Genomic DNA, 24,585 nt, shown 5'->3' with positions numbered 1-24,585 from the left:
CCTGCCCTGACAAAAAACTAAAGTTGTCGCTCCAATCAGGTATTTGAGTCTCATCATCGTCTTCCTCATTGTCTCCACCAACAGAAGTTACAGTTTGGGAATGAGGGTGTACATTATGGTCAGAACCTTCTGCGTCTGGTCCTGGATCTGACTCATAAAGATTCTGGGCATCAGTGCAGATAATTTCCTCGTCTGGATTCACAGAAGCGCTGGAGCCGACCTCTGATTCCCAGGCTATAGTATGAGTAAACAGCTCTGCAGACTCAACCATCTGTTCTACCTCATACTCAGACGGGCAGCTGGAGATTTGGGAGCTGTGAGGAAGCAAGTGCTATTGGGGTGACACCTCTGAGGACTGGAGTATTTGTGATGTTGAAGTTGATGTGGAGGAGAGCCCACTTAAAGGAGCACTTGATATCCGTTGAAGCACCTGCTGTTTTTGTGCCTCATCTGGAATTTGTAGCGATTGGCGTGGCTGTAAGAAAGGGATCTTATCACATGGTCCGCTAAAAGAAGTAGACATTTTAGTTTGGCTGGAAGATGGTCTTTCTTCTGCAGATGTTATTGTTGCTTTAACACCTACCCCACGGACACAACCTTTTTTCCCCTTCCCAACACGCCTATCCCCCTTTCCACCAGCAGCAGGCCTTTTTCCACTCATTTTGGTGGTTAACTAATTCACAACTCTGGAGTTGTTTGCACAAAAAATCAATGGATGGGAACCGAGCAGAGCTGAGTGGCCAAACTGTGGTATTAGGCCAAAACTATTGGCTGGGTTAGATGCAGAAAAAAATTATATTCAATTTGCAACCTGATGGAGGTCAGTATAGATAGACTAATAGACCAAGTCCCACACACTGCTAGAAGCCCAAATATTTTTTCAGAGCTAGATGCAGAAAAAAATTATATTTAATTTGCAACCTGATGGAGGTCAGTATAGATGGACTAATAGAACAAGTCCCACACACTGCTAGAAGCCCAAATATTTTTTCAGAGCTAGATGCAGAAAAAAATGATATTCAATTTGCAACCTGATGGAGGTCAGTATAGATGGACTAATAGACCAAGTCCCACACACTGCTAGCAGCCCAAATATTTTTTCAGAGCTAGATGCAGAAAAAAATTATATTCAATTTGCAACCTGATGGAGGTCAGTATAGATGGACTAATAGAACAAGTCCCACACACTACTAGAAGCCCAAATATTTTTTCAGAGCTAGACGCAGAAAAAACTTATATTCAATTTGCAACCTGATGGAGGTCAGTATAGATGGACTAATAAACCAAGTCCCACACACTGCTAGAAGCCCAAATATTTTTTCAGAGCTAGATGCAGAAAAAAATTATATTCAATTTGCAACCTGATGGAGGTCAGTATAGATGGACTAATAGAACAAGTCCAACACACTGCTAGAAGCCCAAATATTTTTTCAGAGCTAGATGCAGAAAAAAATTATATTCAATTTGCAACCTGATGGAGGTCAGTATAGATGGACTAATAGACCAAGTCCCACACACTGCTAGAAGCCCAAATATTTTTTCAGAGCTAGATGCAGAAAAAAATTATATACAATTTGCAACCTGATGGAGGTCAGTATAGATGGACTAATAGAACAAGTCCCACACACTGCTAGAAGCCCAAATATTTTTTCAGAGCTAGATGCAGAAAAAAATTATATTCAATTTGCAACCTGATGGAGGTCAGTATAGATGGACTAATAGACCAAGTCCCACAAACTGCTAGAAGCCCAAATATTTTTTCAGAGCTAGATGCAGAAAAAAATTATATACAATTTGAAACCTGATGGAGGTCAGTATAGATGGACTAATAGAACAAGTCCCACACACTGCTAGAAGCCCAAATATTTTTTCAGAGCTAGATGCAGAAAAAAATTATATTCAATTTGCAACCTGATGGAGGTCAGTATAGATGGACTAATAGAACAAGTCCCACACACTGCTAGAAGCCCAAATATTTTTTCAGAGCTAGATGCCGAAAAAAATTATATTCAATTTGCAACCTGATGAAGGTCAGTATAGATGGACTAATAGAACAAGTCCAACACACTGCTAGATCCCAAATATTTTTTCAGAGCTAGATGCAGATAAAAATTATTTTTAATTTGCAACCTGATGGAGGTCAGTTTAGATGGACTAACAGACCAAGTCCCACACACTGCTAGAAGCCCAAATATTTTTTCAGAGCTAGATGCTGATAAAAATTATTTTTAATTTGCAACCTGATGGAGGTCAGTATAGATGGACTAATAGAACAAGTCCCACACACTGCTAGAAGCCCAAATATTTTTTCAGAGCTAGATGCAGATAAAAATTATTTTTAATTTGCAACCTGATGGAGGTCAGTTTAGATGGATTAATAGAACAAGTCTAACACACTGCTAGAAGCCCAAATATTTTTTCAGAGCTAGATGCAGATAAAAATTATTTTTAATTTGCAACCTGATGGAGGTCAGTATAGATGGATTAATAGAACAAGTCCTACACACTGCTAGAAGCCCAAATATTTTTTCAGAGCTAGATGCAGAAAAAAATTATATTCAATTTGCAGCCTTATGGAGGTCAGTATAGATGGACTAATAGAATGATGCTATGCCCAAAAGGTTTTACTTCACTTGGTGCAGTAAAAAAAATGGTATTCTATACACAGGTGGTGTAGCTTGCAACAAAGATAGGCTACTCCACTGACTAACACACTCTGCAATAGGCCAAAAAGGATTAGCTTTGCTAGATTTAGCCAAATGCTGTGAAAAAAACTTACACAGCACTGGCACAGACCTGCCTGGCAAAAACTGATAGGAACTGATGTAACTTAGTCCTGAAAAGGACTGCAATTACAATTAGTCTTTACTCCCAACCTATCTATTTAAGAGCACAGACCTGCCTGATAAAAGTCATAGATAATGCTCTAACCTAGTCCTTAAAAGGACTGCAATCACAAATATTCCCTACTCTCAAGCTATCTGTAGATTTGTGCGAAAATTGGCTTTAAATTAACAAGGTATAGCGCACACAGCAACAGCGGTGCCGTCTAACACGCAGCTGCAGCAGTGAGAAAATGGTGGCGACGGGGAAAATGTCTGGGTCTTATAGGGCAAGGACATGTGACATACACTGGCAATGACACATGCCCTTGCTTGTGTGAAAAAAAGCAGTTCGCTCCATGTGTGCGCTGCTGATAGGCTGACAGATTGCACCTCCCTACTGCAAATGCGGGAAAGAGAAAAAAAAATGTAGATCTTCATTATTCCTGCAGAGATCCATCCCCTGCCCCTCCCACCGCCCCTCCCCCCGCCCCACTGTGCACTCAAACTGCGTATTAACATTAATTTTCAGCATTACTGAGAAAAAATCCGGTTATGATTTTCGTGCACGATCAGTTATCGAACATAACCTCGAACAGCCGAATTTTTTTCAAATCGTTCGTGTTCGCCGAACGGCTCGAACACCGCCCAAAACAGCTCGAATTTGAGATTGGCGAACAGTTCAAGTCGAACAACGCTCATCTCCACTCCTGATATAGACTCTGCCTGCTTCACTTCGGATACAGACTCTGCCTGCTGCACTCCTGATGTAGACTCTGCCTGCTGCACTCCTGATACAGACTCTGCCTGCTGCACTTCTGATACAGACTCTGACTGCTGCACTCTGATACAGACTCTGTCTGCTGCACTCTGATACAGATTCTGCCTGCTGCACTCTGATACAGACTCTGCCTGCTACACTCTGATACAGACTCTGCCTGCTGCACTCTGATACTGACTCTACCTGCTGCACTCCTGATACAGACTCTGCCTGTTGCACTCCTAATACAAACTCTGCATGCTGCCCTCCTGATACAGAGTCTGTCTGCTGCACTGTGATAAAGACTCTGCCTGCTGCACACTGATACAGACTTTGCCTGCTGCAATCCTGATACAGACTCTGCCTACTGCACTCTGATACAGACTCTGTCTGTGGCACTCTGATACATACTCTACCTGCTTCACTCTGATACATACTCTACCTGCTGCACTCCTAATACACACTCTGCCTGCTGCATTCCTGATACAGACCCTGCCTGCTTCACTCCTGATACAGATTCTGCCTGCTGCACTCTGATACAGACTCTGCCTGCTACACTCTGATACAGACTCTGCCTGCTGCACTCTGATACAAACTTTGCCTTCTGCACTCTGACAAGAGTCTGCCTGCTGCAATCTGATACAGACTCTGCCTGCTGCACTCTGATACAGATTCTGACTGCTGCACACTTATACAGACTCTGCCTGCTACACTCTGATACAGACTCTGCCTGCTTCACTCTGATACAGACTCTGTCTGCTGCACTCTGATACAGACTCTGCCTGCTGCACTCTGATACAGACTCTGCCTGCTACACCCTGATACAGACTCTGCATGCTGCACTTTGATATAGACTCTACCTGCTGCACTCCTGATACAGACCCCGCCTGCTGCACTCTGATACAGACTCTGCCTGCTGCACTCTGATACAGACTCTACCTGCTGCACTCCTGATACAGACTCTGCCTGCTGCACTCTGATACAGACTCTACCTGCTGCACTCCTGATACAGACTCTGCCTGCTGCACTCCTAATACAAACTCTGCCTGCTGCACTACTGATACAGAGTCTGCCTGCTGCACACTGATACAGACTCTACCTGCTGCACTCTGATACAGATTTTGCCTGCTGCACTGTTATACAGACTCTGCCTGCTACACTCTGATACAAACTCTGCCTGCTGCACTCTGATACAAACTTTGCCTGCTGCACTCTGACACAGAGTCAGCCTGCTGCACTCTGATACAGACTCTGCCTGCTGCATTCTGATACAGACTGTGGCTGCTGCACCATCTAGTCTGTCCCACTGGGTCCATCTGCTGCACGTCTGTTGGTCTGTCCTGGAGTGGCACCTGGCGTTCATCGAGAGCCAAGTCTAATCTCACCATCAGAGGCTCTAGTGAACAGTCCGGTGCTCACTTCGTCACGCCCCTCAAGGCTCCCAGGGGTCCGTGGCACAGTGGTTCCACAAACCACGTACGTCTGTAACAGTGCACCCTCGCAAGCAGGGTCCTCTCTCCTGTTGTTCCAGTCGGTGACCCCTTTTGACATGTATAGCGCAACTGAATAAATGTTGCTGTGACAGCAATAATAATTATAGTACTTGTACTCTGGGTCAATTGATGGTGCTTCCTTTGTGTCTACACCTAATTTGATGTGTTTTGGCAGCTTTTGGTCCTGTTTCTAGGTGTATATGCATTTTTTTGGTCCCCACATTGACACCTATGGGATTTGGAAATGTTCGTCGAACATTCAGTGAATAAATTCAGCGTATATCAATTTGTTCATCAAGCTTTTCCGAACCGAACATTGAAATGTTTGCTCATGCCTAGTTGCAATGCAGGATAATCCGTGAATAAGCAGCCCTAATCAAGTTTCAAAAAAATTCAAGCTGTTTTGCAGGCTCAACGTGCATCAATGTCAGTACAAACTATCCATCAACATTGGAATGACATGAAACGCTATGGCACGAGACCAAGGAGGGCCATACCACAGACAGAGACATAAAAAAGCTAGACTGCAGTTTGCCAAATGTGCATGAGTAAGCCAAAATCCTTCAGGGAAAGCAGCAGCAAGAGAAAAGGCCGGCACCATTCAAACCACACACTCGCTCGGAGACCAGGGGATACCTGATCTGGAGCCGACCCATGCCGCAAGAAACAGGTTCACAATCCGAAGAGAAGGTATCTTGAATATAGTACATGGTAGATAAAGATGGTACTCTGAAGAGCGGTCGGTGCAGTGAAAAAAGAACTTTATTCCAAAAGCACACAATTAAAACATGGAACTGGGGAAGCGGGAATCCTCATGGACGAAGGACGTTTCATGTCTCAATGACGCTTCAACGAGTCCAGGTTCAGAACCCGTTGAAGCATCATTGAGATGTGAAACGGCCATCATCCATGAGGATCCCCGCTTCCCCAGCTCCATGTTTTAATTGTGTGCTTTTGGAATAAAGTTTTTTTTCACTGCACCTACCGCTCTTCAGAGTGCCATCTTCGTCAACCACGTACTCCTTCTGGGAAAGCGTCTAGTGGACAGATGAGACCAAGATAGAGCATTTTGGTAAAGCACATCATTCTACTGTTTACCGAAAACAGAATGAGGCCTACAAAGAAAAGAACACAGTACTTACAGTCAAATATGGTGAAGGTTCAAAGAAATTTTTTTTTTTTTGCTGCCCCTGGCATTGGGTGCCTTGACTGTGTACAAAGAATCATGAGATCTGAAGATTACCAAAGGATTTTGGGTCGTAATGTAATGGCCAGTGTCAGAAAGCTGGGTTTGCGTTCTAGGTCACAGGTCTTCCAGCAGGACAGTGACCCCAAACATGCTTCAAGAAACACCCAGAAATGGATGGAAACAAAATGCTAGAGAGTTCTGAAGTGGCCAGCAATGAGTATGGATCAAAATTCCAATGAACACCTGTGGAAAGATCTTAAAATTGCTGTTGAGAGAAGGCATCCTTCAAATATAAGAGGCCTGGAGCAACTTGCAAAAGAAGAGTGGTCCAAAATTACAGTTGAGAGATGTAAGCAACTTGTTAATGCTTGTAGGAAGCGATTGATTGCAGTTATTTATTTCAAAATTGTGCAATCAAATATTAAGTTGAGTGTGCCAACAACTTTATCTCACCCATTTTTGGGGTTTTCTGTGAAATGATGTCCAATTTGCCTTTTTTGCTCAGTTTTTTTGTGTTGTTCTAATACAAACAAAGGAAATAAGCACGTGTATAACAAAACATGTGCAATCGCAATGATTTGCTGGGAGAAATACTTCATTTTCAGGAACAATTTCAAGGTTGCCAACACTTTTGGCCATGACTGTATATCCAGGGTGGGCCCTGGATGGGGGATATTAGTACAGGATGGGGGACAGTACTACATAATGGGGGAGAGAGCAACATGTATGTCATTTATAGGATTTAGATCACTATAAGGGCCCATAAATCTGACTAACATGAGGAGGAGGGCAGTTCTAAATTTTGCAGACTTTTGTTACGCCACTTCTTGTCACCTCTTCTAAGTGTTAGGCATCTCCGTGCACTGCGTTATCAATGCTATTGGACTGCACTAGCATTCTGGTGTAGAAAATGCTTACACATTTGATGATTTTGATGGGGGCATGGCCACGCTCCTTGCTTCCCCCTTCCATCTCATACCTAGCTGTGCCCATTTTGGCGAGGCTTATTGAAACTGGTGTGAAAGCATTAAAACATGCAAAATCTTTGCACATTCCCCATTGTGTAACATTTTTTTGACTTTTCAGAGGTTTTATGCTAGTTTTCTGGAATAAAAGCTTTGATGAATCAGCCCCTATGACTTAAATTTGAAAAGTCACCTTGCCTTTCAAGTCCACGCCTTAAATCTGCAGCCATTTGGGCCATATTCACAATGCAGTGACAATGCACATGCTGACCGTTCATATTAGCTGTCATCTAACTTGCAGCTATCTATCCAGACACCGCCATACACAGGATTCTTCATGCATTCTCTATAGAGAGAGCAAAGTAAACCACTGCTAAAATCATGTAGCTCTTGCAGTAGCTTATCTGTCTGCAAAGCAAAAGTAACAGGTGATTTAATTCCAACCACCAAGTGTCTATCTTCAGCTATATAATCTGTTTGGAAGAGTTGAAAAACCACCATACAGCTACATATACAGTAACTGGTTGGCTGATTCTGACAAAACCGGAAAACTTTTAGCTTTGAGGCCACGGCCCCACTATCATAATTTGGTCAGTATTCGGTCAGTATTTTTTCTCAGGAGTGGGAACCAAAACCAGGAGTGGGTGATAAATGCAGAAATGGTGCACTTGTTTCTATTATACCTTTTCTCTGATTGTTCCTCATCTGGTTTTGGCTCCCACTCCTGAGAAAAAATACTGGCCGTATACCGGCCAAATACTGATACTGAGGCCGTGGCCCCAGGCTGGAGATATACATCGGTTAGCTGCTGGCTGACAGCTGTCTCTCAAGACCCCTATACACATGCAACCCTGACCGAGCATGCATGTATCCTGCATGTGGAGAGGAGAGGAAGCTGCTGCTACACACAGACAATAGTTCATCTCCAGAGAAAATAAAAACGATTGGGATTTTACATTCGATATTCACAAGCTTCTCTCTCCCAATCACTTGCTAGGTAATAGTGAACTATAATATGTGACACAGGTACTTTAGATGCAGTGACACAGAAACACAGAGCAGCCAGTACGGGGTTAATAAACAGGAGGGATTTATTGTAACAGTGTCAATCTCCACGCAGGGAGTAACAGGGGAAATATGGGGACAACAAGGGAAGTAGCAGGTAGCAGGCTATAACCGACAATCCACAGTTTGGCTAGATGTAGCAGAGTCTAAACGGTTTTAATCGGCAGTTTTACACTTAGCTGACTCTTGTTCCCAGCAAGGCAGTTGCCGGCTGATGCCGGTGTTGTTTTCTTCTGGCTTCCCCGCCTAAACAATGCTCCATCTTCTGGCGGCAGCGGGCGGTCTCCGGTTTGACCCACTGAGCCCCTAGTCCATAACACTGCACCTCACTTGCTCGGCTCCACAAACCCTGCGCCTCTTCTCCCTCTAGTCGGGCTTGACTCTAGCTGTCAACAGCCTGCTTTCCCGCGCAAACCTCCTTTCTCTCCCTCTTCCTAGACACGCCCCCCCAGCTTCCCGACCACCTGACTCTTGTGCTCGGAGTCTGTCTTTCCCCTGCAACCAGAGGCACGGCCCCGGCAGTTCCGGATCCCTTGTTCTGAAAGTACTTACACCCCGGTCTTCCCCCTTACAAATACACCTTGGATGGTTGGCTGATTCTGCCAAAATTGGCAAGTTTGGTCGCCTTTAATGTGAATGATGGCTATATTGTTGTACATCTGCTTTACACTCAAAAGCATAAAATACTGCATTCAATACAACTATGAGCACACAATGGTACAAAAATGTATGCAATTGTATGGGCATAGAGGTGAGCATGGCTGGGACATACACTGTGTGGACAAAAGTATTGGAACACACGTTTGGTTCATTGAATTCAGGTTTTTAATTCAGCGCTATTTCGACAACTGCATAAAATTTAGCTCCTCACCCTGCAGTCTGCCTTGATTAACATTTGTGAATGAATGGGTCATTCTAAGGAGTTCACAAATGAAGTGGTGTAAAACACGCTGCCAGCACTAGACTCTGGAGAAGTGGAAATGTGTGCTGTGGACTGATGAATCACACTTCTCTATCTGGCACTCTGATGGGTCTTTGTTTGGAGATTGGCAGGAAAATGTTACCTGCCTGACTGCATTGTGCCAGCTGTTAAAAGGGTATTCCCATCTCCAGATCCTATCCTAATATGTATTAGGTGTAATAATAATAATATTAGCAAATACCTTCAATTAGAAATATAATATAGTTCTTATGATTAGCCATGTCACTTACTCTATGTGCAGGGCATTGCAGTAGCTTATGTATCCATGGTTACGACCACTAACAACTAACTAACTAAATGTCACTATATGAGTTGTTGTAACCATAGATACCTAAGCTCCTGCAATGCCCTGTACATGGGGTAAGCGACGTAGTGAATCGGAAGGTATATACTACATTTATAATTAGAGGTATTTGTTAAGACTATTATTATTGCATCTACTACATATTGGGATAAGACCTTGGAGATGGGCTACCTATTGGGATAAGATCTTGGAGATGGGAATACCCATTTAAGTTTGGTGGAAGAAGGATAATGCTGTTTTAAGGTGATGGGAATCTTAATCTTTTAGTATATAAGACATTTTGGACAATGGTAACTTCCAAATTTCTGGGAAAAATTTGATGAAGGCCATTTTCTCCTCCAACATGACTGTGCCCAAGTGCACAAAGCAAAGACAATAAAGACATGGTTGGGTAAATGTATTTTGGAAGATCGTGACTGACCTACGAAGAACCCTAACCTCAACTCCATCAAGGACATTATGGATGAACGAGAGATTGTGAGCCAGGCCAAAGTATCCAACATTAGTGTCTGATCTCACAAATGTCCAAAATCACAAATGGGCAAAAATTCCCATAGACACACTCCAAAGTCAAGCTAAAAGCATTCCCCAATGAGTAAAAGCTATTATAGATGTAAAGCGGGGTCTAACTCCATATCAATGTCTATGAAGTTAGAATGGGATGTCATAATTTCTCCTGTAGGTATAATGTGCGGGTGTTCCAATACTTTTATACATATAGTGTAAACTCTCCTATTGAATGTAGTGACCGAGCCGTACATAGAGACGTATAATTTCATGCTATACTGCTTCCATTTTGCAGAGAGTACTTTGGGTCACTAGTGCCACTTCTGCTAATAACACTGTGTTTATTGAGCCGCCGTAATTGGTATGTCTTTAAATTTACCTAGTAACTGGAATGCATTGGGTAATTTCACCTCACTAGACACTAAACACCTTATATTTAATGATTTAGGCATAACATTACAATGCTGCTATTACAGGGTATTTTGTATATAATGGATATAATCTCCTACTTACTTTTTGAAAGCTAATTCTATTTGTTAACATGAGAACAGTTAATAAGGAAGCTGTGAACCTCTCCCATGTAACTTTAGTTTCATGACAAACTTTTGTTTTCAATTTTAGGTTAAGCCATAGGGATATGAGCTGCTAATCAAAGTAGAAAGAGACTATAAGCCTTTGTTTTGACTACTGTTACTTACCTTTGCTGAAGGTAAACTCACATCCTTGATGGCCATATTGAAGAACTTAAAGGAAACCTTTCGTAAAATAACGCTATTAACCTGCAGATATAAGGTTAATCAGCAGGCTAATACTATTCTGACAACATGCTGCGCCTACTCTAAGAGCCCCGCTGCCGGGGGAAAATTAACTTTATTCCTCTTGGCAGCATTTGACTTCCAGTCATAGGAATGGTGCCAACACGGTTTGAGACAGTCAGGAGTATTTCAGATTAAGTGGTTTCCTTCTATGCTCTTCAGTATGGTATAGACATAAAGTATTACACCTAGAATAGTCCACGAGCGAAACAATTACCAAGACATAAACTATAAACTAGTATATCTTTATTTCTGGGCAAAAAAAAACAATAAAAAAAACATATAAAACTTAAAGCACCACTCCAGTGGTTTTATTTTATTTTATTTAACCTCCAGAGTGGTGCTTCTAATCTAAGGTCTCTGACCCTTCTATCATATTCACCTCCTGCTATCTTCACCTTCTATAACCACTGCTCCAACAGTTTGTGACCTGCCAGATCACTCCAGTGTCTGCTGCACCGAGCCAGAGGTCACTCTTCTTTCTAAGTCTATGAGAGCCTCACTCTGGCTCTCATAGACTTGGATTAAGAGCTTGTGACCATTACCTCTGTTCTGTGTACCAGAAGGCCCTTGTTGAGGAACTATTAAAAAAATTCCCATCTGAAAACGCTGGCGGCAGAGGTCACACTTCGTTGGACAACCAAGAAGTACAGGCGAGAAAGACACAAATGCAGTCCAGCAGAAGCAGGGGAACACTGTCAAAGTTCTGGGAGAATTTTCTCAGACCCTCCCATTGCACAAGCGCTGAGGCGCGGTATACTCTCACAAGGAGTGCAAAGTTTGGGAAGATGCTGAGGGAGTACCTTGCCGACCGTACCAATGTTCTCCGTGATTCCTCTGTGTCTTATAATTTTTGGGTGTCCAAGCTGGATATGTAGAATGAACTGGCTCTCTATGACTTGGAGGTCCTGGCCTGCCCTGCTGCCAGAGTTTTATCAGAGCGGGTTTTTAGTCCCGCTAGTGGAAGTATAACTGATAAGCGCATCAGTCTGTCAAAGGAAAATGCTGACGGGCTGACTCTTATAAAAATGAACAAGGGCTGTATTGGGCCAGACTTCTCAACACCACTGAATGTTAGCAGCGTTACATAAACTCAAATCCAGTGTCTTTTCTTGGGAGGTGTATTCCCATGCACCTCTTCACACCCAAGCATGAGTTTACGCTTCCTGATTTTGGCTATTTGCTCTTGTCCTCCTCCTTCTCCTCATCCTCATCCTCCACCACCATATCACCAGGGTGACCGTGTTTCATGATGCAACACCCACTTAATTTTTTTAAAGGGTGTTTTGTGATGACCGTAAAAAAAATTTTATACAGTATGTTCATGTATACCCCCCAGGGGTAAATGTTTGTCAGCCCATACACTTAGTGCATGGGCATTACAAATATAGGAGACCCGCTCCTTTCTAATGGGAACATTTTTTTATGAGGCCTTCCTCCACATTTATTCCAAGGGGCATTGGAGTGCCTTCCAATTTTTGGCAGCCCTTGCATTCACTGCATAGGCAAACACAATGGGAGACCCACTTCCAAATAATTGGAACATTGTTTTAAGGAGTCCCTCTGACCTCCACGTCTCTTCCAAGGGGCATTGGAGTGCCTCCAAATTTTTGGCAACCCTTGCATTCACTGCATAGGCAAACACAATGGGAGACCCACTTCCTAATAATGGGAATATTGTTTTAAGGAGGCCCTCTGACCTCCACGTCTCTTCCAAGGGGCATTGGAGTGCCTCCAAATTTTTGGCAACCCTTGCATTCACTGCATAGGCAAACCCAATGGGAGACCCACTTCCTAATAATGGGAACATTGTTTTAAGGAGGACCTCTGACCTCCACATCTCTTCCAAGGGGCATTAGAGTGCCTTCAAATTTTTGGCAACCCTTGCATTCACTGCATAGGCAAACACAATGGGAGACCTACTTCCTAATAATGGGAACATTATTTTCAGGAGGCATTCCTCTAAGTCTCTTCAAAGGGGTACTGGGGTGCATCCAAATTTTCAAAGTGGTATTGAGGTGCATCCAAATTTTGGGCAGCCCTGCCACTCACTGCATACACAATAACAGTATAGGAAACCCACTCTTTAGTAATGGGAACAATAAAACATAGCCGGCTGATGGCTCTCTAAGAATAGTGAGGGCCGACTGCTGGCCCTTTACGAATAGTAAAGGTCGCCTGATGGCCCTATAAAAATAGACTTTGTGACTTTCAGAGTCCCTCCTTCATAAATGAAACACGATGTGTCTGATGATATCTCACACACCACATGGCCAGATAAGGTTGTGAAATGTTAAAATGACATTTCCTGGTGAATGCTTTTGTCACGGTTAAAAGCAATGCAAAAGTGAAAAAACGCATCATAAACGCTTCGTGTGAACATAGCCCAAGGTGTGGAGGAGAATTTTTGTTTTTGGCTATTTATTTTGCTTTATATACAAGTCATTACCCTGGAAAGGATGCTCCTTAACATATTTCCTAGGAAAATCCATTTTGGTTTCGTTTTTATATGTTTTATTGTGAGTCCGTAAAAGTGGCGTAATACCTCTGACAACGTTGTTGACAGAAGTGACCTGGGAGTCAGAAATGCTTCCAGGGGTCTTCCCCATGCTGTCCCCATGTCATTTGAGCACTGTTCCCATCATTTTGGGCAATTTTTAGGCCCTCTGCAGACCGCCGGAGGGAGCCGTCTGAAAAATGCTCGAGTTTCCCATAGACTTACATTGGGCTCGTTGGTTGGATCGATCCAAGCAATGAGTACCTGAGCATTTTAGTGCCTGCTCATCACTACTGACCACTTCACCAAGTTCGCAGTGGTGACTCCTACTCGAGACCAGACCACAGAAGCTGCAGTTAAGGCCATCTGCCAAGATTTTATTCGAATATATGGGTGCCCGAAGCGAATACATTCCTACCATGGGCGACTGATGGATGAGCTGTATCGTATCTATGGAATCGATAAATCCCAAGCAATGCCATATCACCCCCTCTGGAACTCTGGAAGAAGACAATAAGGTGAAGTGGCCCTAATTTGTGTCTGAGCTGATGTGGGTGTATAATAATTGAGTTCATGAGACTCCTGGCTACACCCCTTACATGTTGCTGTTTCGGAGGAATGGACAAGAAATCACCAAATTGGAGCTAGAATCAGAAGACCCCTGCCCGGGCAACAGCCCAAGTACCTGGATTCATTAGCACCGACGCCGACTTCACACTGTGAGAAGATTGATTGAACAGAAGTACCGGGAAGTGGAACATTCAGGTTGGCCCCCAACCTCGAGTGGACCACTCCAGTCAGGAGACCATGTGCTAGTGCGAGCCAGGCTGCTCGGAAGTAAACTGGTCGCCATTGGGAGGCGATACCTTATTGAGTGGTGAAGAAGGTCCACCCCGATAACCCGGTTTACGAGGTCCAACCCGAAGGGGATGACACTGCGGCATCTATGGTGTTGCACAATAACATGCTGCGGCACTGCTCTTCTGAAGTGGAGGACTGTCATGGGACTGAATCTCCAACTGAGGTGGCTGAGGCACCGCAAACAAGGGCCTTGGGGGATGAAGAAGGATGGGCTACTGTACCGTTGAGTCTGCCAGAGTTGCCAGTGCCACCCTCAAGTGGGGCAGAGTGTGAATCGGGAGGCGATTTGCAATCCCCAGTGATTGATTCTTCAGGAACTCCAGAATCGCCTCTGCAGGAGGAGCTCTGCCGGACTGGGTGAACTAATGCCTGAATCCCCCCTAACCGGTTTGCTCAAGAGGAGTTTATCTGGTCTCAGATTCAACAGAAGAGTGTGCTCAACTCTTGTCTGAACTTGTGCTGCCTGGAAGGAGACATCAACCCTGCAAGAAGTCCACTCGCCCGAGGATTGGTGAGCAAAAAGGAGGGAGGAATGTAGTAGAGTGCAATAAAGGATGATTCTTGCAGGATGTGTCAGAGATGAGGAAAGGTTGCCATCTACTGGCTCGGACGTAATAAAGCGGAACCAAGTTATGCCAGAAGAGTTGGAGGGGGAAGAGATTCAGATGCTGCACCTGATCAGGTGACCTCCAGGAAGGATTTCCTGGATATAAAAGCCCAGCGCACCAAGACACAGGGAGATTTGGTGCCAAGTGTTATGCACACGCCCGGGCTGAGCGGCGTGTGCGTGTGATTGTAGTGATTCCACTGGACCATGAACCGGAGAGTGCCTGGAGGGGCGTGACTAAGTATCTGGCCGATCCGACCAAGATGGCACGACGGCATACGACGCCAGTGCACCAGGGAGAAACCGGGCAGAGGGACCAGGTGCTACTCCAGGTCAAACTCCGGACACGGGGGTTGACCCACACAGGGATTACTGGATCAGGCTGGTTAGGCTGGCGCACAGACTGGAGGGTATAGGCAGGCACGACTGGTATGCAGGCAGGCGGGTAAAGGCAAGCGCAGCTAGAGTGCAGACAGGGAGGCACTAGCAGGTAGGAACACAGGCGGGATAGGACCCAGTACACACTGGGACTCAGGAACAATACAGGTAGAGGGGTACAGGCAAGCACAGCTAGAGTGCAGACAGGGAGGCACTAGCAGGTAGGAACACAGGCGGGATAGGACCCAGTACACACTGGGACTCAGGAACAGGCAGGTTAGGCTGGCACAGACTGGTGGATATAAGCAAACACGGCAGGTATGCAGATGGGTGGATACAGGCGAGTATGCAGGCAGGGAGGTACTGGCCGAAAGGACGGGCTGGAGCACAGAAAGGTTAAGACCCAGTACAGACTGGGTCACAGAACCGCAGATGCGGTAGACAACCACAGCAGAGAGGGAACGCCCGAAGCGGTGGGCAAGAACAGAGCAGGACGGGGCTGCCGGAGCAGCGAGCACAAGCAGGGCAGGACAGGACTGCCGGAGCAGCGAGCACAAGCAGGGCAGGACAGGACTGCCGGAGCAGCGGGCAGAAGCAGGGCAGGACAGGACTGCCGGAGCAGCGGGCAGAAGCAGGGCAGGACAGGACTGCCGGAGCAGCGGGCAGAAGCAGGGCAGGACAGGACTGCCGGAGCAGCGGGCAGAAGCAGGGCAGGACAGGACTGCCGGAGCAGCGGGCAGAAGCAGGGCAGGACAGGACTGCCGGAGCAGCGGGCAGAAGCAGGGCAGGACAGGACTGCCGGAGCAGCGGGCAGAAGCAGGGCAGGACAGGACTGCCGGAGCAGTGGGCAGAAGCAGGGCAGGACAGGACTGCCGGAGCAGTGAGCAAGGAGTCAGAGCAGGCTAGAACCGCCGGAGCGGTAAGCAAAGGAGTCAGAGCAGACTAGAACCGCCGGAGCGGTGAGCAAAGGAGTCAGAGCAGACTAGAACCGCCGGAGCGGTGAGCAAAGGAGTCAGAGCAGGCTAGAACCGCCGGAGCGGTGAGCAAAGGAGTCAGAGCAGGCTAGGCTGAGTAGGGGGGACAGGGCTCTCTTCACACGAAACAGACAGGAAGGGAAAGGCAGAGCCAGACACCCACAGGGTACTTCCAGTGAAGTAGCGAGTGGACCACAAACTCACAAACGGGAGTACAGAGACAACAAGCAGGAGTTAGGTACGAGTTCAGACTCTGCAGAAAAAGGAAGGGAATGGACATAGAGGCAAAACAGGTAAAGGATAGGAGAGAGTTCAGACTGGAACTGAGTGTACGGAGGAGACCGACACTGCAGTGGAATACAGGAGCGGGTCTGGGAATACGGCCCCCAGAGAGGCAGGACGAACAGGCAAGGAGCGTGTTCAGACAGGACAGACAAGATACAGGAGCGGGTCTAGGTAATCAGCCCCTAGAAGGCGAGAGGAACAGGCTAGGAGCGTGTTCAGACAGGTCAGACAAGATACAGGAACAGGTCTAGGTAATCGGCCCCTAGAAGGCAGGAGGAACAGGCTAGGAGCGTGTTCAGACAGGCCTGGAAATACAGCCTCCAGGATAGGCAGACAAGAGAACACAGAACGGGACCTGGCACCTTCAGAGTGCAAGCACACACTGAATGAAACACTATGCTCAGGCAGGAATAGATGGGAGCAGCTGAGCTATATACCAGGTGACAGACAGCAATAGGCTGAGGACGCACAAGGGGTGTGACCCACAGCAGGTACAAAAAGCAGGAAGTGATCGGGCGCCGCCCTTAAGCAGCAGAAACAGACACAAACAGACAGCATGGAGGGAAGCCAGAGAGACATTCTGGACAGGAGATCAAGTGCGCGCTCTTGCACAGTGGGAGATGGACCACTATGCAAGGACGCCGCCAGGTATGTTACAGTACCCCCCCCCTTACGCCCCCTCTTCTTCAGGCCTGCCAGAATCTTCCGCAGGGAATTCGAGGGCCAATTCTTCACTTCGAAGAGATCACTTCCCCTGTCCACCGGAAAAACTGATCTCATCTGGTTAGCTAGGATGTTACCTCCCATCCAGCCACCCTTAGCAACAGACGAAACGGGTGGAGTACCAGGAACAGCACACAAGGAAGTCTCTCTCCACATATTTTCAGGTGGCACCCCAGAGGGTACAGGAGACAACTGGAAGTCCTCCACCGGGTTGGAGGGGGACAGAGACTTGGGGGTAATCTCTGCTTCGAGGTACATCTTGTCAAGCTCACAGGAAGAAATAGACGGGTTATCAGGTACATAATGAGGAAAAGTCACTGTCTCTTTGTTTTCTGGTGGTACCCCGGAGGATTCAGGAAACAACTGGAGGTCCTCCGCCGGGTCAGAAGAGTGCAGAGGCTCAGAGAAAACATCTGCTTCAGAGTACACTAGGTCGGACTCACTGGACGAAGCAGGCGAGGTATCGGGTACCGAGTATAGGAAAGTCTCTGTCCATTCTCCACCAGGTGGCACCCCGAAGGGTTCTGGAGACAACTGGCGGTCCTCCGCCTGGTCAGAGGGGTGTAGAGACTCACGGGTAACCTCTGCTTCAGAGTACACTAGGTCGGACTCACTGGACGAAGCAAGCGAGGTATCAGATCCAGGATATAGGAAAGTCTCTGTCCATTTACCACCAGGTGGCACCCCGAAGGGTTCTGGAGACAACTGGAGGTCCTCCGCCTGGTCAGAGGAGTGTAGAGACTCGGGAGTAACCACTGCTTCAGAGTACACTAGGTTGGACTCACTGGACGAAGCGAGCGAGGTATCAGGTACAGAGTATAGGAGAGTCTCTGTCCTTTCGCTACCAGGTAGCACCCCGAAGGGTTCAGGAGACAACTGGAGGTCCTCCGCCTGGTCGGAGGGGTGTAGAGACTCGGGAGTAACCTCTGCTTCGGAGTACACTAGGTTGGACTCACTGGACGAAGCGAGCGAGGTATCAGGTACAGAGTATAGGAGAGTCTCTGTCCTTTCGCTACCAGGTAGCACCCCGAAGGGTTCAGGAGACAACTGGAGGTCCTCCGCCTGGTCGGAGGGGTGTAGAGACTCGGGGGTAACTACCACTTTGGGGTACCCATTGTCAGGCTCACAGGACGAAGCGGACAAAGTATCGAGTACCGGGTGTAGAGAATTCTCTCTCCATTTGTCATCGAGTGGTATCCCGGAGGATTCAGGAGGCAACAGGGGGTCCTCCGCCAGGTAGTAGAGGTGCACAGACTCTGAGGTAACCACAGCTTTGGAGCATCCTTGGACATGCACACCGGTTAAAGTGGGTGAAGCATCTGATGCCGGGTGCAGGAAGTTCTCCTGTGTGGAGTCTGAATGGGCAGAAGTCTCTTCGGGCAGGAGAACTGGTGCACTACCCACGCACATTACCCGTTGGGGCTTCTCCGGGATACAGGGAGATGAAGCTTCAGTAGGGACTTCAAGGTTGGGGTCAGGAGGTCTCAGGGAGGACAGACCCTGGCGTGACGGCTTGCCTCTACGTCTAGCACGTCTGGACTGCCTCTTGAGGTTGGGAGAAGTATTCCGGAAAGCGTAGTCACCCTGTGAGGATTCTGGGTGGGCAGTAGTCTCATTGGGCTGGAGGACTATTGCGCTACCCACACACATTACCCATTGGGGCTGCTCCGGGATATTGGGAAGTGAAGCTTCAGCAGGAGCCTCCGGGTTAGGATCATCGAAGACCATTAGAAAGGCCACCAGGAAGGCCATTAGGTCCAGGAGGATCGGATCTTGTGTTTCATATAGGGGGTTGATCCATTCCAAGGCATCACCCGCCAGGTAAGACATAATGAATGCCACCTTAACCCGATCGGTGGGAAAACATAGAGGGTAGAACTTGAAGTGTAGCATGCATTGCTCCACAAATGCACGACTTTGTCTAGGATCCCCATAATAACGTAGCGGATCCGCGGGAACGAGAGCAGATAGATCCATCTGGACGGGTGCGTAATTCGCCTGGAACTCAGCTAAAGGAAAAAAAAAAATATTTATTTATTTATTTTAATGCATGAATTCGCTGGAAAACTTCTCAGAGAGCGAAGGCCGTGGGGCTCAACGGGAACCATGGCCTGAGCATGCTGTTATGCACACGCCCGGGCTGAGCGGCGTGTGCGTGTGATTGTAGTGATTCCACTGGACCATGAACCGGAGAGTGCCTGGAGGGGCGTGACTAAGTATCTGGCCGATCCGACCAAGATGGCACGACGGCATACGACGCCAGTGCACCAGGGAGAAACCGGGCAGAGGGACCAGGTGCTACTCCAGGTCAAACTCCGGACACGGGGGTTGACCCACACAGGGATTACTGGATCAGGCTGGTTAGGCTGGCGCACAGACTGGAGGGTATAGGCAGGCACGACTGGTATGCAGGCAGGCGGGTAAAGGCAAGCGCAGCTAGAGTGCAGACAGGGAGGCACTAGCAGGTAGGAACACAGGCGGGATAGGACCCAGTACACACTGGGACTCAGGAACAATACAGGTAGAGGGGTACAGGCAAGCACAGCTAGAGTGCAGACAGGGAGGCACTAGCAGGTAGGAACACAGGCGGGATAGGACCCAGTACACACTGGGACTCAGGAACAGGCAGGTTAGGCTGGCACAGACTGGTGGATATAAGCAAACACGGCAGGTATGCAGATGGGTGGATACAGGCGAGTATGCAGGCAGGGAGGTACTGGCCGAAAGGACGGGCTGGAGCACAGAAAGGTTAAGACCCAGTACAGACTGGGTCACAGAACCGCAGATGCGGTAGACAACCACAGCAGAGAGGGAACGCCCGAAGCGGTGGGCAAGAACAGAGCAGGACGGGGCTGCCGGAGCAGCGAGCACAAGCAGGGCAGGACAGGACTGCCGGAGCAGCGAGCACAAGCAGGGCAGGACAGGACTGCCGGAGCAGCGGGCAGAAGCAGGGCAGGACAGGACTGCCGGAGCAGCGGGCAGAAGCAGGGCAGGACAGGACTGCCGGAGCAGCGGGCAGAAGCAGGGCAGGACAGGACTGCCGGAGCAGCGGGCAGAAGCAGGGCAGGACAGGACTGACGGAGCAGCGGGCAGAAGCAGGGCAGGACAGGACTGCCGGAGCAGCGGGCAGAAGCAGGGCAGGACAGGACTGCCGGAGCAGCGGGCAGAAGCAGGGCAGGACAGGACTGCCGGAGCAGTGGGCAGAAGCAGGGCAGGACAGGACTGCCGGAGCAGTGAGCAAGGAGTCAGAGCAGGCTAGAACCGCCGGAGCGGTAAGCAAAGGAGTCAGAGCAGACTAGAACCGCCGGAGCGGTGAGCAAAGGAGTCAGAGCAGACTAGAACCGCCGGAGCGGTGAGCAAAGGAGTCAGAGCAGGCTAGAACCGCCGGAGCGGTGAGCAAAGGAGTCAGAGCAGGCTAGGCTGAGTAGGGGGGACAGGGCTCTGTTCACACGAAACAGACAGGAAGGGAAAGGCAGAGCCAGACACCCACAGGGTACTTCCAGTGAAGTAGCGAGTGGACCACAAACTCACAAACGGGAGTACAGAGACAACAAGCAGGAGTTAGGTACGAGTTCAGACTCTGCAGAAAAAGGAAGGGAACGGACATAGAGGCAAAACAGGTAAAGGATAGGAGAGAGTTCAGACTGGAACTGAGTGTACGGAGGAGACCGACACTGCAGTGGAATACAGGAGCGGGTCTGGGAATACGGCCCCCAGAGAGGCAGGACGAACAGGCAAGGAGCGTGTTCAGACAGGACAGACAAGATACAGGAGCGGGTCTAGGTAATCAGCCCCTAGAAGGCGAGAGGAACAGGCTAGGAGCGTGTTCAGACAGGTCAGACAAGATACAGGAACAGGTCTAGGTAATCGGCCCCTAGAAGGCAGGAGGAACAGGCTAGGAGCGTGTTCAGACAGGCCTGGAAATACAGCCTCCAGGATAGGCAGACAAGAGAACACAGAACGGGACCTGGCACCTTCAGAGTGCAAGCACACACTGAATGAAACACTATGCTCAGGCAGGAATAGATGGGAGCAGCTGAGCTATATACCAGGTGACAGACAGCAATAGGCTGAGGACGCACAAGGGGTGTGACCCACAGCAGGTACAAAAAGCAGGAAGTGATCGGGCGCCGCCCTTAAGCAGCAGAAACAGACACAAACAGACAGCATGGAGGGAAGCCAGAGAGACATTCTGGACAGGAGATCAAGTGCGCGCTCTTGCACAGTGGGAGATGGACCACTATGCAAGGACGCCGCCAGGTATGTTACACCAAGCTGCAGAGTGGAGCACACTTGTTCCAGAGGGACCGCCGATCCCAGCGTGGCAGGCCCCAGCCAGAGGCCTGCGCTGCATCAGAGTCAGACGCTGACTGAGAAGTTCTGGACTCCTCACAGAAGCACCCTGATCCCTGCACGTGTAGCTCAGAGTCAGGACCTGAGCCCCACACAGAGTAAGTTCCTGGGATTAGAAGCCGCCTGTCATCACACCATTCTTGATGAGGGGATATGCTGGAGTCAGACATAACTAATTTATGAAGAAAAAGACCCCTCTTCATGAATCGGGAGCATCAGATGAGCAGCATACACCTCTGTGTGCGCCTCGCCACAAATCCTACTTTAGTACCTGGAGTAAGATTTGTGGCAAAGCGAACACTGCTGAACTTCATGAATTTCATGAGTGGTAGTCACCATGCCTCCGTGTCGCCCCACCTCTGCCCATTTGGCCGAAACTGGAAGAAACTAGCAAAAGAATGGAAAAAATCACCAAATGTTTGATTCAGCTCCCAGTTGCGAGTAAATTTTGGACTTTTCAAAGCTTGTATGCCAGAATTCTGGCATGAAAGCTTTGATGCATCAGGTCCATTCAATTGAATTCGTACTTCGAATTCCTGTCTACTTTAGCTCCACATTTCTCAGGGATTTTTTGAGCGATCAGTGGGAGTCTCAGGACAAGGAAAACTACTGATCTGCAACAAATTGAGGTGACAAAAAAAAAACATTTATTATTATTTATATTTTTGCAAAGGTTTATTTACTACTTAAAGAAATACTACTAAATTGACATTTTAGGAACAATCCTTGTATTTTTTTTTCAATTTGTGTTAGGTAACAGGAATATTTCTGTGTAAATAAAAGTAAATCCACATTGTTTCAGTAAATATATTTCATGTGCTTAGATCAAACACAGATAAGCACTAGAGGCTGATTGTTTACAGGAGATGGATTTGCATTTGTAAGTCCCATAAACAAAGAACATGTCATTGAAGTGATGTACTGCAGTAGAGGACAATTCACTTCCTTATCTGTGATCTCTGTGTACTGTGCTGCCTTTGCCACTCCTTGCAGTGGCTATAGTAACTTGCATCCATTAGTCAGCCAATGACTGGGAGCTGGAAGAAAACCTGCTCAGATCACTTTAACAGTCAGAACAGTGGACAAGGAAACATCATTCAAATCTCACTGCAACTTGATTATAACCAGCCAGGAACAGAATTATAGAATTTCACAGCAAGGATGGAAATGCCACCAAGTAATTGCCCAAATGCTAAGGATGATGATCTGACTCTGATTTTGACACAGATTAAACAGTACAATGAGAGTGTGAAAGATGCCCTAGAGGAATTGTATCCCAAAAATAATCAAGACTTTAAAGAACTCATGTGTCTGTTAATTCCTTTAATCCGTGACCTTAGCAAAACTCTGTGTGTGAAACTGAGTGGAACAACAGAGACATTGCAAAACACGCTTCATATTTTAAAGGGACTTCAGGAGAAATTTAAGGATCTCAACACAACAAATGGTAAGATTAATAAAACTGAACGCATTAAAAATAGATACCTAAACTGTACGTACAGTGTGTGTGAACGTTTACTATATATATATATGTATATATATATATACATATATATATATATATATACTATAGTATATATGTATATCAATATATATATATATGTGTGTGTGTATATATATCCAAAGTGTGTTAGGAGTCTTGATGGAAAATGATGCCATTCTGTCCTGTATCAAGAATAAGCCACAATCTCATCGCTAGCTCCAGTGAAAAAAATAAAATACAAACATTAAGAGAAAAAAAGTGACAAAAAATAATTTTTAAAGATGAATAAAACTTACCTGCGTTTTGTATTTTTAAATAAAGAGCAAATAAAATAAGTTTTCATTATAGAAAAAAGGGGGAGAAAGCAACTTTGAAACAAAAGTCCAATTTATGACATAGAAATATTTTATTTAATTAATCAATACAGGTAAGCCATGGGTTACAAACAAAGGAGTATAAAATCAATTGCGAAAAGGGGACACAACAGCAGGAATATAAGAGGGTAAGAACTATAATGCTAACAACCACAACTTGATCACTTATCATACAATTGCCAATATTGAGTGCATGATTGCATTATAAATTAATTGAATAAAGTGCTTAGTGCTTATTTTGTCAGTCGATCATGCATTGATCAATAGCAGCTAGATATGGACATGTAAAACAGATTGTGCAAAAATGTGATCAGACACACAAATAAAGCTGAGTAGTATACATCACTGTGAGTTGAATCATTTGCCAGTATGGTCACTTATAGAGCCCAGAATTTAATGGCATATGAAATTAGGAGATACCCACAGCATGTTAAGCATGAGTCCTGCTCCACAATGGCTCCCACCCCGACACGCGTTACGGCATCCAGCCTTCGTTGACTCTTCATGTAATCCCTGAGAGACTCGATAATGTTGAGATTAGGACTCTGTGGGGGCCATATCATCACTTCCAGGATTCCTTGTTATTCCTTAAGCTGAATATAATTCTTAATAACATTAGATGAATATTTGGGTTCATTGTCCAGCTGTAAAATAATTTTGTAGCTCATCAGACTTCTCCCTGATAGTATTGTGTGGCGAATCTGCTTGTATTTCTCAGCATTTTTCAAATCAGCCTAAAACTTTTGCACACTATTGCATGTGTGTGTGTTTCTGTAAAACAATATAAGCCAAAACGCAAGTGGAGGAATTCGGGGGGCAAGGGGCTTGTAGTAAAAATTATACCTGGGAGTTAAACTCATGAAATATTAAAACTTCTAATTCCATATCTTGACAATATCATGGTGTATTATTATGGCAGGGGAGTAACGATCACAGTTGCAAAGAGTGCGACCGCAACTGGGCCCGTGCAAGAGGAGGGCCGTTGCTACCAGTCCCTTTTTCAACTGACTGGTCATCTCCTTATTTTGTATTTTCTATAGCAAAAGTTGCATAATCCTTAGGCTAAAACATCTGGATAAGGAAGACATTCTCAAACAATAAAATAGACAAAACCAAGTAAAGTTAACTTAAAAAAATACAAATTAAAT

At 46.5% G+C, this 24,585-nt stretch overlaps 1 protein-coding gene across 3 annotated transcripts in view; it reads left to right on the top strand.

Moving 5' to 3' along the window:
• The window catches only part of DTHD1 (death domain containing 1), a 138,740-nt gene that overhangs the window by 56,945 nt on the left and 57,210 nt on the right, over window positions 1–24,585 (top strand). Inside the window, exon 1 of one of the 3 annotated variants that reach the window (XM_073646291.1) lies at window positions 22,540–23,027. The exons of 1 other annotated variant lie outside the window; for it this stretch is intronic. In XM_073646291.1, coding sequence (XP_073502392.1) covers window positions 22,742–23,027 — 286 coding nt within the window. In that variant the 5' untranslated portion in view covers window positions 22,540–22,741. Of the gene's footprint in view, window positions 1–22,539; window positions 23,028–24,585 lie in introns of those variants that run through there. One more of the 3 variants, XM_073646285.1, reaches the window with a different exon arrangement.

This window comes from Phyllobates terribilis, unplaced genomic scaffold, assembly GCF_046119375.1.
Source record: "Phyllobates terribilis strain yellow unplaced genomic scaffold, ASM4611937v1 Scaffold_1__5_contigs__length_1240528914, whole genome shotgun sequence".
Classification (NCBI taxonomy): domain Eukaryota; kingdom Metazoa; phylum Chordata; class Amphibia; order Anura; family Dendrobatidae; genus Phyllobates; species Phyllobates terribilis.
This window is presented reverse-complemented; position numbering and strand designations above follow the sequence as displayed.